General features: G+C 40.4%; 1 protein-coding gene across 1 annotated transcript in view; it reads right to left on the bottom strand.

Annotated features, from left to right (window-relative positions):
• Positions 1-18,602, bottom strand: part of LOC111154621 (arginine-glutamic acid dipeptide repeats) — a 497,893-nt gene that overhangs the window by 269,684 nt on the left and 209,607 nt on the right. Inside the window, exon 4 of the mRNA XM_022514341.1 lies at positions 10,823-10,948. Within this exon, the coding sequence (XP_022370049.1) occupies positions 10,823-10,948 (126 nt within the window). The remainder of the gene's footprint in view (positions 1-10,822; positions 10,949-18,602) is intronic.

The following is an 18,602-nucleotide window of genomic DNA, read 5'->3' as shown; positions in this document are numbered from 1 at the left end:
AAAAAAAGAACTAACTGTATAATATACATGAAGTAGCCAGGGCACAACGTCAGGGACACTGGCTGGCTGTCTCTCTTGGAGAGCAGCAAGAGCAAGCGAAGTGGGAGAAGGAGAGGACTCATTTTTCTTTTCATTTCAATGTATATCCTAAGTTTTATTTTTTTGTTGTTTTTTTTTTTTTAACATTTTATTTATTTGACAGAGAGAGAGATCACAAGTAGGCAGAGGCAGGCAGAGAGAGAGGAGGAAGCAGGCGCCCTGCCGAGCAGAGAGCCCGATGCGGGGCTCGATCCCAGGACCCTGGGATCATGACCTGAGCCGAAGGCAGAGGCTTTAACCCACTGAGCCACCCAGGTGCCCCAATCCTAAGTTTTTTTAATGTATTCATTTTCTTGGCTGTCTATTTTATAATTTCAATTAGCACAGTTTAGAGATACATGATTTAGTTCTGAATAAGGTTATATACAATCAAATAACTAAGTAGTATTACCATGGGTATCACAAAGTAATAAGTAAATCAGATAAACTGAACGTGCCACACATTAATGCCACAAAGGGCAAAGTCACATCACGGCAAGCTGCATGTAACTTACGGAGGCTTCTCAATTATTACAAAAAATGAAAGCAAAGGAAGAGCGGAGTCATCCTGAGGAACCTGCTACTGTATCTAAACATGCTATACACCATACCGCAGCCCCTACTAATCTGGGCCACAGGCAATCAGTAGCAAGTGGCTCTTCCATTTCAGCAAAACACAAATCACCCATTCTATTAAACTAATGTTGGTAGTTAGAATTTCTTTTTTTTTTTTAGTTTTGTTTGAATTAATTTATAAACTGTCTCTTAAAGCTGTAGTAGGGATATAAATATGCAGATTATACCTAATTTATATGCTGGAGAAGGCAAGACATTAAGTGATAAGGGAGAACCACAAAAACAATTCTTCAAATGCGTAAGATGCTCAGGTTTGAGAACATAAGTTCTGGGACTGGTCTGTCTCCTGCAAAGGACATGATCAAATCTGCATTTACAACAGTCACTGAGGCAGAAGGTAGACTTGCATTTCCTAAAGCTGGCTGCCCGTCAGCCTCTCCTGGAGAGCGCTTGGAAAAACTATGGATTCCTGGGCCTTGCTCCAGAGCTACTGATACAATATTCTGGTTTTATAGTGAGGAAACTGAAGGACAGAGAGATGAAGTACCTTGATCACTAGTAAATGCTGCCAACATGAATCAAATCAAGACCACAATTTCAACAGTAAAAATGTGTATGTTTTTAACCACGTCCATGATCTATTACTTCCAGGCAGCTTTTCTTGCCACTAGAGTGTAAAGAGGGGAAAAAAAAAACCATCACAGGTTTTTCCCTCTTTCTACTTAAAAACAAAAACTGAAAATGTATATAGTCTCTGTTGCTAAAAATGATAAATACCCTAAAGCCTCAAATAGGCTTTTCCATCCCCTCACCCCTCTCTCTCCATTTCTTCCTTTCACTGTACTCAAAAATACCACACTTGAATTAATGGTAGCTCAATTCTGATCTATTTTTCAAAGGCAGAGCAATTTAGCCTGAGTTCAAAACAAAACAAAACAAACAAAAAATCAGTGCCATTCCACAATCAACACAGTGACTCAGCAAAAATAATCATGGAGGGCTAATATTAGTGGGTCAAATTTTGATGAAGAACAGGATACTTATATGGCCTCAAAGTTTCTCTCTACAAATTACTTACTAATTATGAAGCAAAAGTTAGTAACTTATCCAAATAAAGTTAACATCACTAATAATGTGACAAAATGATATCACATTCTCTCTAACATGGAGACTCAGGACACAAAACCACTGACGTAGCCTGGCCTACAATGCATAACCTAAATCTAATATGCAAAAAACAGCAAACAACAAAAAAAACCAGACTGTGCTCTTTAAAAACATGTCAATCTCATGAAAAGACAAAAAGGCTTAAGACACTGTTGCAGATTAAAGGAGAGTTAAGAGACACGGTAACTAGGTATCAGCGTGATGCCGGTCTGGTTACTTGGCCCTAAAACAAAGTGCCATGGAAGGCACTACTGGGACACATGGCAAACGGTGGATGTCTACAGATCAGATTCGTATTGTTACACTGTGACATTTCCTGCTTTAGGTAACTCCGTGGTGGCTATAAACAAGCATCTTCTTACAAAACACACACTTAACTATTTAGAAGTAACGAGTCAAGACCTCTACACTTTACTCTCAGATTCAGAACAAAGAACAGAGAGCCCAAAAATAGACCCAGATAAATAGTCAACTGACCTCTGACAGGAGCAAAGGCGATACTACGGAGTAAAGATCATTTTTCAATGACTGGTGTCTGGACACCTACATGCAAAAACAACAAGAACGAAATCCAGACACAGTCTTTACAGCCTTCACAAAAATCGACTTGAAATGGATCACAGACCTGAAATGTAAAAATGCAATACTATAAAACCTCTAGAAGATAATGTAAGAAAAAAACTAGATGACCCTGAGTTTGGTAAGACTTTCTAAATTCAACACAAAGCACATAATCCACGACAGAAAGAACTGATACACTAGATTTCATTAAAATTGAAAACTGTTCTGCAAAAGACACTGCCAAGAAAAGACCTACACAAGACACATCTGACAAAGGACTGCTGCCCAAAATATGCAAAGAACCTTTAACACTCAACAGTAAGAAAATAACCTGATTAATGACGGAACCAGAAACCTTAAAAGACACCTCACCAAAGAAGATATACAGACAGAATTGGGGTGTGGGGAGGAAAACTTCACATCAATGTTATAGAGAAATGCAAGTCAAAACAGCAATTAGATACCACTACAGACCTATCAGAATGGCCACAATCCAGAACACTACCACCACCAAATGTTGGCAAGGATGTGGAGCAAAAGAACTCTCGACCACTGCTGGGAACGCAACATGATACCGCTACTCTGGCAAACAGTCTGGTTGCTCCTTTAAAAACTAAACATACTCTTACCATACAATCCAGTAGTCACACTCCTTGATATTTAGCCAAAAGAATTAAAAACTTATATCCACACAAAAACCTGCACATGGATGTTAGAGCAGCTTTATTCATAATTGCTAAAACTCAGAAGAATGACGGTCTCTTTCAGTAGGCTAATGGATAAACTGTTGTATATTCAAACAATGAAATACTATTCAGCATGAAAAAGCAATAAATTTTGAGCCACAAAAACACATGGAGATGTAGGAGATATGGGAAATCTCTCCACTTTCTGCTCAATTTTGTGGGGAACCTAAAACTATTCTTTTTTTTTTTTTTTTTTTTTTTTTTAAGATTTTTTTTTTTTTTTTGACAGAGAGATCACAAGCAGGCAGAGAGGCAGGCAGAGAGAGAGGAGGAAGCAGGCTCCCCTAGACAGCAGAGAGCCCGATGCGGGGCTCGATCCCAGGACTCTGAGATCATGACCTGAGCCGAAGGCAGCAGCTTAACCCACTGAGCCACCCAGGCGCCCCAACCTAAAACTATTCTTAAGACGAAAGCCCACTAGGCACCTGGGTGACTCAGTGGGTTAAGCGTCTGCCTTCGGCTCAGGTCATGACCCCAGGGTCCTGGGATCGAGCCGCTTCGGGTTCCCTGCTTCTCCCTCTCCACCGCTTGTACTCTCTTGCTCTCTCTCCCACTCAAATACATAAAACCTTAAAAAAAGAAGAAAAAAAAAGACTAAGGCCCATTAAAAAAAAAAAAAAGAACGAACAAGTACCTGATATTCAATCTAATGACATAACATAAAATCAAAGACAAAACCAGAAAATGCTCACTTCTAGGCAGGAGTCATAATAACTTAGTGTAATAATTTCTACAAACCCTGAAAGAGACTGATTAACCTTAGTTTACTACTAAAACTTCACTCCAGTCCCTAAGAAAAATCCAGTACTCTATTCAAGGCCTTGATATTTACCAGAGCCGCTGTCACCAAAAGTACTATGTGATATCCTAAAATGAGGAGTAACACTAAAAAAAGTTAAGCTAAACAAAACTACAAGTTCTACTTCCACGTGCTGATATTTCTTTGGCAATTTATATTAGTCAAATTAATTCTGGAGAACTTATAAAACCTGAGAACTCCATGTATTTGCTTAGATATTTTTCTAACAATATAAAACAGCTCCAGGAAGGCAAGGTTAAAAGATCAACAGTATCTGTAAGTAATAAAGGGTGATGTAGTAGCATCGCTGAAAGAAAAGCAGCTCAGTGAAACCTACAAGGAATCCCTACCCCTCATACAGACCTATGATTACAAAAAGACCGCTTAAATAGTACGCAGTTTTATAAAGCAATAAGGTTATTCAAATCTATGTTCTCTAAATGTGGCTTGATGCCCCTTTTGTTTAAAAAAAAAAAAAAAAAAAAGAGCAGACGAACATGACAGCCCTTCAGAACAAATGAGCTGAAGTCAGCCTTTATGGGAGAACAGAATATGAAAACAACCGATCCAAGTGAAGGAATTTCTCTGGAAGCAGGGCATAATGCTCTCTATTACTAATACTGGTTGGCTGGGTATTTTAAGATTTTTTTTTAAACCTGTTACATTAAAACTCAACAGCTATTAATCACCTTTCATTTAGAGTAGTTGGATTAATCCCAGCATTTGTATTAGCAATTTTTCTAAAAACTCCGTTGTTTTAACACCTTTCACTACAATCAAATATAAAAGGCAATGGTTATTTTTTGTATTCTTTTTTTTTTTTAAGATTTTATTTATTTATTTGAGAGAGAGAGAGCACAAGCTGGGGGACAGAGAGAGAGGGAGAAACAGGCTCCCCACTGAGCAAGGAACCCAAGGTGGGACTCAATCCCAGGACCCTGGGATCACGACCTGAGCCAAAGGCAGACGATCAATGGACTGAACCACGCAGGTGCCCTTTTTTGGCATTCTTTTTTTTTTTTTTTTAAAGATTTTATTTATTTATTTGACAGACAGAGATCACAAGTAGGCAGAGAGGCAGGCAGAGAGAGAGAGGAAGGGAAGCAGGCTCCCTGCCGAGCAGAGAGCCCGATGCGGGGCTCGATCCCAGGACCCTGGGATCATGACCCAAGCCGAAGGCAGCAGCTTTAACCCACTGAGCCACCCAGGCGCCCCTTTTTTTGGCATTCTTAATGTCAACTGGGGGAGCCCAGGAAATACTGAAAAAGCAGGATATCCTCAGAAACCCCTGCATATCGACACAAGCAACCAGATTAGAGTTCTCTATACAGTACTACAAAAGAAACATAATCAGCATTTAAAATGGCATTTTAACTTTATTTTTTTTAAAGATTTTATTTATTTATTTGACAGAGAGAAATCACAAGTAGGCAGAGAAGCAGGCAGAGAGAGAGGAGGAAGCAGGCTCCCCGCTGAGCAGAAAGCCCGATGCGGGGCTCGAACCCAGGACCTGGGATCATGACCTGAGCTGAAGGCAGCGGCTTAACCCACTGAGCCACCCAGGCGCCCTTAACTTTATTTTTTTTATAGATTTTATTTATTTATTTGACAGACAGAGATCACAAGTAGGCAGAGAGGCAGGCAGAGAGAGAGGAGGAAGCAGGCTCCCTGCAGAGCAGAGAGTCTGACGCAGGGCTCAATCCCAGGACCCTAGGACCATGACCTGAGCCGAAGGCAGAGGCCCCAACCCACTGAGCCACCCAGGTGCCCCTAAAATGGCATTTTATAATAAATGTTTCCTTTTAATTATTAGATGGTACTGAAGCCCCAAGTATGAAAAATACTAGTGTTAGAAATGATTCTTGAAAATGATAAGTGCCTTCCACAGGCAAGAAATACTATCTTAACATTGGTAGGAGTTACAGTCACAAAAGTTTAAAGTAGATATTAAGCAAAGCATTCTTAGCTTTTAAAGAAGTAAATGATGTATGCCATAGGCCGGCTACAAGACATCCTTTAAGAGTTGAGGTAGGTAGCAAGGAGCAGTGGAAAGAGCACTCACTGACCAGAGACACAGGAGACCCAGATTCTGGCCTAAGCAGCCCCTCCCGAAGCAGGGATCTGGGGAAAGCCACAGGGCCCTCGCTCCCTGCTCTGTGTTAGTGGAGCAGGCTTGGGCACTTCCGTGGAGCGGATTTACTCCAAGGGAAATGCAAAGCCCAATTTCTTACATGTATGAAGTTTTACCTGCAACACACACACACACAGATTAACAAACACAACAGACTACAGGAATTATTTTTCAAATGTTGTAGATGTCATTAAGATAAATAAAAAGGAAACCCAAAGAGCAGCTGTTGATTAATCATGCATTTTTAAACAAAAGGACACTAAAAAGATGATCACCACAAGAGCTAACGCGAAAACAAAATGAACTGATACTAAGGGTTCTCACACCATGCTGTTACCACCACTGTCCATTCAGTCAGGGTGAGCGCCAGCCTGGGACACTCTCAGGGGCAGAAGCCGTCTGCTCTACCAAGCAAGTGAGCAGCATGCCAGCTCAGGAGGTCTTCAAGTAAAGTGAAGGCAAAGGTGGGCCTCGCTGCAGGGACCATCCAGGAAGTACAGAAGTCAGCCGTGAGAGCAGCAGAGACTACACAAGGGCCAAGGTGAGGTCCCGAGTTAAACCTCAGTCCTGACATTCACTCAAGGCAAGATTTTATATAATTATAAACCTCAAATTTTCTCATCTGCAAAATGAAATAAATATCACAAATTAAACTATGTGAAAAGAGTAGCACGGTGACTGGACACAAAGTAAATGCTCAATGTTAGTTTACTTCCTTAACAAACAGCTAGCTGATTTGAGGTTTTTTGTTTTTTGGGTTTTTTTTTTAAGATTTTATTTATTTATTTGACAGACAGAGATCACAAGTAGGCAGAGAGGCAGGCAGAGAGAGGAGGAAGCAGGCTCCCTGCTGAGCAGAGAGAGCCCTATGCTGGGCCCTATCCCAGGAACTTGAGATCATGACCTGAGCTGAAGGCAGAAGCTTTAACCTACTGAGCCACCCAGGCGCCCCTGATTTGAGGTTTTAAATGACACACTGCAGAGACTTTATAGAGACACAGTTTCTAATCTTAATTTAGAATTTTTTTTCAACATTTATAGGAATCTACTGATTAGCACCCATGGTTGAAACAAATACTTTCTCCAGAAAAATTCACATACATATAAGACTCTGCAAGAAATTTAAGAAGTTCATAGACCCTGTTAAACTCAGAGTCCTCCGGCCCTATGGACCTCAGAACAAGAATGTCTAGAATACTAATAAATTATTTAAAACATGAGTTGGTACAATGAAAAACTATAAGACAACAGATAACACTTAATGAATGCTTATTATATGCTTAATACCATGTTAAGCAATTCAATGAATTATTTCATTACGCTTTGCAACAACCCTTGGGGTAGACAGTAGTGCTGTGCCCATTTTATAAGTGAGAAAACTAAGTGTTAAAAACGTTAATTAACATGTCCCCTGTTATAAAGGAACACATCATGAGTGAAACATGCACTCTAAAGAATGCACCAAAAACAAAACCAGTAGCTCAAAAAAAAAAAAAAAAAAAAAGACAGAAATAAAAGTTTGTTCCACTATTACAGTCCTGTTTTATTTATTTGTGTTAGTCACTCAACAGAGATCTTAAACATGCAAAAAACATACAATTACAAAATAAAAATACTAAACAAATTGGGGCGCCTGGGTGGTTCAGTGGGTTAAGCCTCTGCCTTCGGCTCAGGTCATGATCTCAGGGTCCTGGGATGCAGCCCCACACTGGGCTCTCTGCTCAGCGGGGAGCCTGCTTCCTCCTCTCTCTCTGCCTGCCTCTCTGACTACTTGTGATCTCTGTCTGTCAAATAAATAAATAAAAATCTTTTTAAAAAAAATACTAAACAAATTAGTCAAACCGTTCATCTCCTAGTGAGGAAGGAGTGAGGTGCCCGCCAACAAGAGTTCCAGCCTGCACAGCGGCGTCCGTGACAAAGAAAGTAAGCAAGCATTTTTAAGTCTCCTTTAAATAGCTGTACTTTTCTACTTTGGATAGAATCTGTCCTTGCCACTGAAACCATCCACTACTGGTGTGGGAGGGTGCCCGGAGGGGATCATCTTTGCCCAGTCTAGGGAGGCTCTGGGAAAGGTTTTCTCTGCCTTCCCACCTCCCTCACTACCCCTGAATTGCCAGCAAACACAGCACTTCTTGCTTAAAAAACAAAAAACAAACAAAAAAAAACACAAAAAACAAACAAACAAACAAAACAAGCTAATAGATTCTCCGAAGTAAAAAGGTTGCCTTTCCAGCACAAATACTTTAAATATGAACAGGTAAGTTAAAAATTTATAAGATTAAATCGGAGTTGAGATCATCATCAGTGTAGAAACACAGATCACATATACCTGAATACACAAAGAAAGTTAAATTATGACGCAGTTAGCACTACCCTATAAAAACTAAATTAACAAAAATAGTCTATTAGAGAAGACATCTGGTGTATCATGGCAAGAACTGGTAATGATATTGTCTGCAACCCTGTAATCAATTTTTGTCTCCCAGCAGCTCTCTCATTGCACTGTATTAGATCTGTGTGCCTGCAGAATTTACGAGAGCGCCACACGTGGGGGTAGCTTTGCCGACGGGATCGGATTCAGGTCCAGCTCAAACGACTGTGGCAGCAAGCAGCGTCGCTAAAGATCAACACAGTCTGGTTTATGCAGCATCGTCTTGACTCACAGATTTATTATCTTATCATAGGATCTTCTTAAACCTACATATGACGGTACCTAAATATGCCATCAATCATGAATTTACTTACCCCACTGAACAAAATACTTTTTACTGCTGTAAATAAATACATAAACAAACAAATACTGGTCATCACTAACGCTAATACAAAAAGTTTACTAAAAATCATTGTTATTATGAGCAGAATTTTAAGTCCATTCAACAAATCCTGATTAGTGAATACTGCGGTAAATGACAGTCTAACAATAACACCCACACTAAATGGAGAATAAAGTGAGAAAATACCAGCCTGAAAGATAAAATCATTTCTTAGATACATACGGAAACAAGAAGACAACTGGTAAAGGCTGAAGTTTTTAAAGTAGGTGGTCAAGCTGGGACTCTGCTAATTTGTCCTTTATGATGTCAGTGCATCTCTCCAGAGATTACAAATAGACTTTTATCCACTACGTTGGGTCTTATCTTCCATTGTGAATGGTTATTATATTAAGAATTCCAAGGATTCCACAGTGTGAACATTTTTTCTGGTCGAATTCTTGATAAATTACACCAGAAACTATTTGAACATGAAATTATTGTTGTGATGGTTATCCTAGCTTTGTTTATGATTACTAATATCCGACATCTCCATTGCCCTGGTCCTCTTCACTTTACGCATGGGTGACAGCCCTCACCACCTAACAGGAGCTCCCGCAGTCCGGCCCCACCCAGCTACCCAACCCATCTTCATAAGCAGGCATTTGCGTATCAGCTTGCCTGGAATAAAAAAGCCTACAAAGGCTTCTCTTCTGCCTATCACATAAAATCTTCCCTGTTCTCACCCTTACAATGCTCTGTGATCTGGCCCCACATTACATCCCACCTCTGCTCCCACAACTCACTAACCTGTGCTCTTCACAGACGTCCTGCGGTCATCTTCTCTCAATTCCCAGCTTCACCGGGCCCACTGCCTACGCGGCTTACCGCGACAAGCTGACTCGTACACCTGGAAGGCTCCTCCAGTCTGCCTGTCCACACGTTACTGAGGTATCAAAAACCAACCCAGCTCCTCAAAACCTGCCTACCTTTCCAAAACTTTCCCAAGTGCAAGAGCCCATTTGCAGCGCTCTCTTCTCCTAGTTTTAAGATATTGTTTTTCTACACTGCAATTAAACAACTCATTATGTATGACCAGTATCCTGTATTATGCACATGCATACGTGAGGGCTACTCCCTGGTGTTATTTTGTAATTGAGTATGGATTTGAACCCCACAGTCAGGTTACATACAAAAGAGAAAGACAGGTCCTCACCCTTCTTTCACGATTAACAGCAGTCAATCAGAATAATAAACACCTGTCTTTCAGGAAATGTTATCATTAAACCCTTACAAAGAGGGAAAAAAAGGAAGAAAGGTGTATATACAACTTTCATAAAAGGTGAGATACATCCCACACAAATAACCCACCGATCACTAACGCCAGGCCCTGTGTTCTGGGGACAGAGCACCACGGACACTTTCTCCTGCGGCGTCTCACACATGTCATTACCACCAGGTACCAGAGACGTTACCAGGGCACAGCTGAGGGCACCAGATCTACGCCCTAACTCAAGACTTTGGAAGTGTTTAATTCTGTATCTGGCATTGCAGAAAAGCCTCACTACTACAGCTCAGCAATATTCTATAAAATATCACCTGAGAGGACAGCATCCAAAATAGTTTAGATTCGTGGGCCCTGAGTCCCAACAATGCTGGGGAAGTGCGCGTTCCACATTTGGACTCAAACTTACCCCCTTTTTTCCCCTTTCAGTTGCCAACATCCATACTCGCTGCTGATTGCCAGCTCCTGCTCCTTGCAGCGGCCCAGCATGCTCTCTGCTGGCGCCCAAATACCCCACACCACCAAACCCCGCTGACTTCTGGAACTGTCCTAGAGGGGTAAGGCAAGTCCCGTATTTTGCTTCCTCTGTGCATGTACTTGTTACTCCTTTAAAAACACATACAATACAGCACATTTTTAAAGGGGCTCTGGGGAGGGAGGTAATATTCCTATTTTATACCCTATGGGATATAAAATATTGATAGCTTTTAAAAACGGGATTCTCCTTACCCCTACAGGCCCTCTCCCGGCTTCAGAAAGATGTTGTGGTGGCTGTGATGCCACCGGCAGAGAGCATGCTGGGGGGTCACACAAAGCAGGAGTTGGAGATCTGCAGCAGGCCTGGGAGTTGTGGACCTAAAAAAGAAAAGAGCTTTCAGTTAGCATGCCCAATGTCCCCTCCGGCCCTGGTTACTAGGGGCACGCAGCACACACGCAGGAATCTGCACCACCCTTTAGCAGATGGCCTCTCAGAGAATTTATTCTACTGCTGAAGTTAATCTTTCTGCGTCAATCAGAGCTGTTCCTTGTTTCAGTAAGAACAAACCTATGACCCTTCTGGCTCCACAATGGAATCTGGGTCCTGTTGAAAAGCAGTATGGTGTGTGCCCCCAAAATAACCAAGTTAAGATGCGACACAGTGCCAACGCACAGTGACAATGGCATGCTTTGCTTAGATTAAAAACAAAAAAGCAACGGTGTCAGATAAACACAACTATAAAATGAACCACAAGTGAAGAAACTGAGCTTTCAGAAGAGTTTCCAATGTGAGATGCTAGGGGCATAAGACAGATACTTAATAAGGAAATATTCAAGACATTAGCAGGTCAAAGAAAGACCTTACGATTCTCAAAGTCCTGGTTTAATTTTATAAAGCTAGAAGTAAAAGACAAAGGCTTAATACCAGAGGGGAAAAAGGACACCATTCAAATGAGTTTTAATTTTCTCACAAACGCCCACCTGAACAAAACGTAAAGCTCAAGAAAGGCATTATTTCTTTTAGGGGCAAAACCAGTTCTGGTATGAATCACACGTCTATTTTATTTTTCTTTTAAACTTTGAAGACATTTAAAAGCAGCAGCCAATTATAGAGCAACTCCTGAAAGTCAGCACCGTCCTTGTGAGCATCAAAAAAAGATACCTCAAATAACAGTTTGAGCGTGTTCCCTTTCAAATATTCTAGAGAGTACATAACACTTCCAAAAAACTAACCAATCCAATTTTGTGTGGTTTTAAATGAACTAAAAACTCCATAAAATCAGATACTTATATAAGAATCTCTGCTCTTAAAGGTGTTTACAAATGACAGATAAACTTTTTAATATTAAACCATTTTTAGGGAGCCTTATTACATTCAGTTCTTTAGAATCACTAACAACCTCCTGTGATCCAAGATTTTCATATCCTCCATTAATGACCTGTTTTTCTATGTCTCCTTTAAAACAAACAAGAACATGAATCCCAAGAAAATAAGCCAATACTGGGAATGTGTTCATCATGATGGTTTTCTTTCCTTTTGGTAAAGATCGCGCTCTAGAGTACGCTGGGCACCACACAGGACACTTCCTGTGCGGTCAGTCTCTGACTCCCACTGCCTCACATGAGGATACCAATATTGTTTGCAACATAACCTTCCCCACCGCACCTCCCCTCCTCCCCATACCAGCTCTGCAGACAAATCAAAGGTTCAACTGTGTACCAGAATGTACAATATACTCAATACTTTTTACCATAATCATCCAATAAAAATGAATTGCTCGTTAACTGTTTGTACTAGAATTCATTAATCAATCAGATCATGCAAATCCTTATTCATTCAAATTCAGAGTTTTAAACCAAGTCGACACCTAGTAAGGCATTTCAAAGCATCTTGGCATTATTTTAAATATGCAAAAGTTCAAATAATTATTAAAACATTTTAAATATTAAAAAACAGATTTTAAAGCATATCACTGTTCTTATTTATGAATCAGAAAGCATGGACAGTATCTGTTTCCCTGATTTTCTTCAGTTCTTCTAATGGGTTTTACTTGTCCAGTTCTAAGGAATCACGTTTGAACACTAAGACTTGACCAATATTCTTGCACAGCAGCTCTCTGCAATATCAAATTGTCTCAAATTTTCTTAGGCTCCTTTTTAAGAAAAGATGAGAATGCCTAAAGTTTTCCACATTGAAAACATTTCACATAGAACAGGTTTATTAAACATTTTTAGATACATATTTTATAGAATATTAAAATTAAAACTCTTTTCTTAGTTCTAAAATCCAAATAAACCAGGAGAAAATGAATTACCCGACTTTACAATAATTGTGAACCATTAAAACTTTAAATCCCATGTGGCCTATAACGACTGTCGGTCATGAGTGAAAACAGCCTGCTGAGAAGCTGAGAAAATGGGGCCAATAAGATGCTATGAGATTATTTATTCCCAAAGCCTCACTGTGATTTTCACTTATGTGAATACCATCCCCTCCATTCATAAGCTGACATTCATATCCTGCAAAAAGGTGATGGTGATTCAAAGTAACTTTCAACATGATTGCCCCGTAACTGGAAGGAGAAATATCTAACAACATTTTGTCCATTAAACTTGGGGCCAAGGATTTCATCCCCCCTCTTGCTTCTTAAAGGATTAAATAAAATTTTAAGCTTCACATTTACATGTGAAAAGGACATTTGGTCTCACCACATATACTTATTATTCGTGGCTTACTCCAAACAAACAGCCAGGGGTAAGTCCAATACCCCATTATAGTTTATTCTAATGCTTATAGATAGCAACTAAGCAACCATGGCCTTTACTTTAAACAAAAGGAGAAAAAAAGTGTGGCCTTCAGAAGCAGCAAATCAAGAATGTGTACCTTTTCTTGACTTAGAAATCACCATGTAAGAAGAGTGGGGCCACAGTGACGTACTCACTCCTAACCCGTGAGAACAGCTAAACTAGCGGACAGGAACAACTCCTCTGAAAGAATTATTTCAACTGTACCTTCCACTATGTCTCTAAGTAATATTTAATTCTTCACTCTACAAACTAAAAACAGTTGATAATTAATTTCATGGGTTTCACTTCATTATCTAACACTACCCTCCAAGTCGCAAAAGCTGTGTGTGGGTGGTACTGACCTTTTCCCAGGAAACGAACTAGAAGGAGAAAAGGGAAGTATGGAGAAAAATGTTCAGTTCTGCAGGCCTAACTTGAGGGACTATCAAGAAGAGAAAAACAGCCACTTTTTATACAAAAATGAACCATCACACCGTAAGGCATTTTTCCTATCCACTGGCCTTCTCAGGAATGTTTATCTATAGACTAAGCCCTCATTTGTCTTTGCTAAAAGTCAGTAATATCAAAAATTCAAAATAGATTATGATGCCTAAAAAATATTATGACTTTGGCATTACTCATGTAAATTTCCTTAAGAAAATAAGAAATTGAGTTTTAACATATTTTAAGAATAAATTATTTAAATATACAAAATACGGGGCGCCTGGGTTAAGCCTCTGCCTTCGGCTCAGGTCATGATCCCAGGGTCCTGGAATCCAGCCCCGCATCAGGCTCTCTGCTCAGCGGGGAGCCTGCTTCGTCCTCTCTCTCTGCCTGCCTCTCTGCCTACTTGTGATCTCGGTCTGTCAAATAAGTAAATAAAATCTTTTTTTTTTTTTTTTTAATAAATAAATAAATAAATAAATAAAATACTGCACACTGCAGGCTACCAAAATACTACGTATTGTAAACTAAAGGTAAAGAAACAGGTCTTTTTGGTTTGCTTAATAAACAGAAGGTTAATTTGTAGTTAATGCATCATATCAAATTACTACTAAAGTTTCTCTAAATCTTCATGCAGTGAATTTTTTCCACTTAAATGTAATAAACATTTATCGCGGATGTTCTGTGGGCCAGACAATGAGCTGAGTACACAGTATACATCAATGAGTAACACAGGCATAGTGTCTGCCCCTACAAAAACTTAGATCTAGAGCACCAATGAAACATCGACATTGCTACCATGTCATTCCATGGCCCAGGCACTATTATCCACTTTGTAGGCTTGATCTTTTCATCTAAAAACCGCCTACCTGCAAGGTAGGTTTATTTATACCCTAGCCTCATCTGTAAATAAAATGTTAGGAGAGCAACTCAAGAACAGACCAGCTGATGTCAAAGTCAAGCTCCCAACACATGCACTCTACACCCTACCATCTCTCCTCTCAGTCCCCAAGTAACACCTCAAATTCTGAAAGAGCCATACTCACACTAATGTAGACCTCCTGTCCCATCCCCAGGAAAGTTAATACAAGATTTACCTAAAATGAATGCCCACTTCCTGAATGTCTATACAACATATATTCTGTGCTGAATGGTCACAGCAGCCAAGGCAGGATTAAATAATTGTGGCACGTGATACAGGAATGATAATTAACTCGTGTGTACACACAGAAGTGTGTACACAGTGCATATAAACAAACTACCCCATATCCCCCAGCGTTATCTATGCAAAGGTCTCTAACCAAAAATGAGAAGATAAAATTACTTATCCTCAGTAAGTTTTCATTTTAAAGATGGAAGAGCACCTTCTTGCTTTTAATCTACTTCAGAGAAACTTGATTTGGTGGAGGTGGGACAACGTCAACACGGACGCACGGAAGCCACACGGGAGCTAATTTCTCTGCAGCCCCTCTCTGTTGTACTGTGGCAATCACCTTTTGGGGCAGGGTTATAGATGCAGACCGGGAATCTGAAATTCCAAATGTTCCTCCCTTGGCTGCTCACATTTGGCAATGAAACCAAGAGGGAGATGGTGTTCAATCTTGAATAACGTGGCCCCCATGTTCACAGCAGTACTGGAGATGTACCTCTGTCAAGGTAACTGGTGGTACTATGCAGTCTCAGCTACCCCACATCACAGCCAACACTTACAATGTATGCTGTCAGGGACATAAATGATACAAAAGCACAGTTATCCATGCAGAGTCCTAACAACTCACTGAGCCCTGAAGAGTCAACTAAAAATACCATAACATCCCTAATGATATATCCCCAACTTCAGGGAATCTCTAAGATCAGGTTTAATTTTAACAACTTTTCCACTTTTAATAAACCAAACTGGAGCCAAGATGAATGGTATTTGCTCAAAATAATATTTGTAATAATTACATACCCTACCTAGGAATTCATTTCATACAACAGTTAAAGAATCAATAACTATATAACTCCAGGAAACCAAAATCTTATTTTTTTTCTATTGTACGAATGATAGGAACTCATTGGAAATCCACAAAGAATGCCCATGTAGAATATTAAAAGTAAGGGCTTCAATTACTTATCTGTGACTGAAGAATTAGATATGAAGTACTACTACCAGAGCCAAACAAGGTACTCCTCGGTGTTTTACTGCACGAAAATCACTAAACAATCTTGCAAAAAGCATTTTCGGACTTTACGATTATTTCTAGAGAGCAAATTCATTCCATTATATGCTGAAGGCCTAGATTTCTATAAAAATGGAATTTTACTGATTTTTTACAGTAAAAGCAAGAAAGAAATCTTTCTTTTGGGACAAAAGGTGAATGGCTTCCTTCACATTGATCCTACTCAGAGTGTTCTCCAAAGAGAATGGACGGACATCCAGTAATGCCACAGATGTCTGTCCCATTAGAAATGAAGGTCACTGAGGGAAGGAACTTTACCCTGCAGACTTCTGTTTCTTTCAAGGTGTTGCACCCAACAAAGCACACAGAGTAGGCTTTTGTTAAATGCCTACAGAAGACATTGATTAGGGGCGCCTGGGTGGCTCAGTGGGTTAAGCCTCTGCCTTCGGCTCAGGTCATGGTCTCAGGGTCCTGGGATTGAGCCACGCATCAGGCTCTCTGTTCGGCGGGGAGCTTGCTTCCCCCCTCTCGCTTTGTCTGCCTCTCTCTGTATCAAATAAATAAATAAGATATTTAAAAAACAAAAAACAGAAGAAGACATTGATTACCACCGAAAACATTCCTCACTGCACACAGGAATATAGTGCTTCTTGGTGATACGGTGATTCCGACTCACTCAGGAACGGGACTCCGAAAGCAAATTAAGTCACACCACACACTGACCTAGGAAAGCTAAGGGAGTGCAGCAGAGGAAAGGGTTGAAGACGTTATACGAGCCCCTTCCAGTTAATTAATGGAGATCCACTCAAGCTGGCCCAAGAAGAGAGGCCTTTACTGAGCAGAAACAAGGATAATCCAAGAATCCCAAGCATTAAGACAGCAGGCCTCCCGAGAGCTCAGGGAGAAGGCATGCCCTCATTCCTGCTGGGCATCTACTGCTCTCTGCACAGGTGCTCTGATCCTCTGCTCTTCCTGGCTTCCTGCCCTGCAACGTCAGCTTGCCTGTGACCTGTTTATGCTTGCCAACCCGGACTCTTGATTCATCCTTCCGGCTTTCCCCTCCTCAGCTAACTGCTTCAGTCTCTCAATTATCTTTTCAAGAAACGCCACAAAGATCATAGACGGCCATTCCATATTACTACTCTTTCAAAAAGATAAAGATTCTGCCGGCTGCCTTATTATTTAGTTCAGAAGCCTACGGTACAAAGCTGCCTTATTTAATTGCCGATCCCTCCTTATTCCTACTCCTAAGCATACACTACCCATAATCCCACCTCACCTGTCCTGTCTCTTTGAGCCCCTGCTTTGACTACCTGTGCCACAGATACTTCTGTCATTGTAGTCAAACACATCCAGTTTGGTCTCCTAGTCTGTAAATCAGCCTGATGAAATTAACACTCCCTAAAAGGATGAAAGCTTCCTAACAGAACACATAATTTGCTTCCTGTGAAAATGCTACTTTCAAAAGCAGCCTCTGCTCTGCCAGGAGCTCAGTCACTTTGCTCCACCACAGCTTCCGCCTATGCCTGTGAAAGTGCAGGCTCTAAACACATCTACCCATGTACCGTGACTGTGGCCTTACATATTTCGATGGTTAAATGTTAACAAAGCAGAAGCCGTGATCCCATTCCCATAGGCAAGATGACCAAATAAACTATCATCCACAACAAGGATAACTTTGAAAGCAAAAGGGGACACTGTGTTAACAGTTTGCCAGGTGTAGTATAATCCTGCACACAGAGACAACTATATTCCAAATCACGGACTCCGACTCTATGGGATGTACATAGTAGCAGAGTCTAGAAGACAACCCAGGTCCCCACATAAAATCTGAAGACCCTTCTTATCTCTCACGGAACTAGTTCCTGAAATGTTACCCAGGGTCCTCAGTTCAACAAATTGGCATTATGCTAGTTTGGGTTACTGGTCACAGATGTTTCCTTATGCCCGCTTCTCAATTCCTTAACTTCCATCGTGTCGAACACTGTAATCTTACTTAATATGTACCATAAGGGCATTTGCCCAGTTTTTACAGTCCCAAATATACCATATGTTCAAAAACTCACCAAGGTAAGGGGTCATTCTAATTCATGGTATAAACAAAGGAACACAGCTCTCAGTTACAACCCCAAACCAGAAAAGCTTAAAAAGATATACAATTAGTCAACAACATTTCAAAGCTATTGGGTTTTTGTTTTCTACTGCTCCACTTGCCATGAGTGGTATCTGCGGTGGGCAAAACCAACTCCAATTTCTTCTTTTTAAAATCTTGCAGAGAAACTAAGCATATTTCCTTCTGTTCATCTTTTCCCCTTATAGCCTGGGTAAGCTGAAGGGAAAAAAAGCTATGATTATTTTCATCTATTAAGCTATCTTTTCGTAAGTAAAAATGCAATCAAGAAAAGAAGAAAGTGGGTATCCAGACAATACCTGCATTCTTTCTTCAGTAAATATTCTTACACAACAACTACAAGCATGTGCTGAATACAGAACTCAACAAAAGCAAGAGACATAGCAGTGTGCAACTTACATACCGCGCCCACTCCCCACACTGTGTTTGCAGACAGCTTTAATGTGTTGTACCGGACCAATACTGACAACAGAGGCTTCAGCTTTTATTGCTGTTAATACACTGAGCA

This window comes from Enhydra lutris, unplaced genomic scaffold (assembly GCF_002288905.1).
Source record: "Enhydra lutris kenyoni isolate GAN:26980312 unplaced genomic scaffold, ASM228890v2 scaffoldscaffold38, whole genome shotgun sequence".
In the NCBI taxonomy this organism is placed as follows: domain Eukaryota; kingdom Metazoa; phylum Chordata; class Mammalia; order Carnivora; family Mustelidae; genus Enhydra; species Enhydra lutris.
Note: the sequence above shows the minus strand (reverse complement) of the source record. Positions and strands in the feature narration are given on the sequence as shown.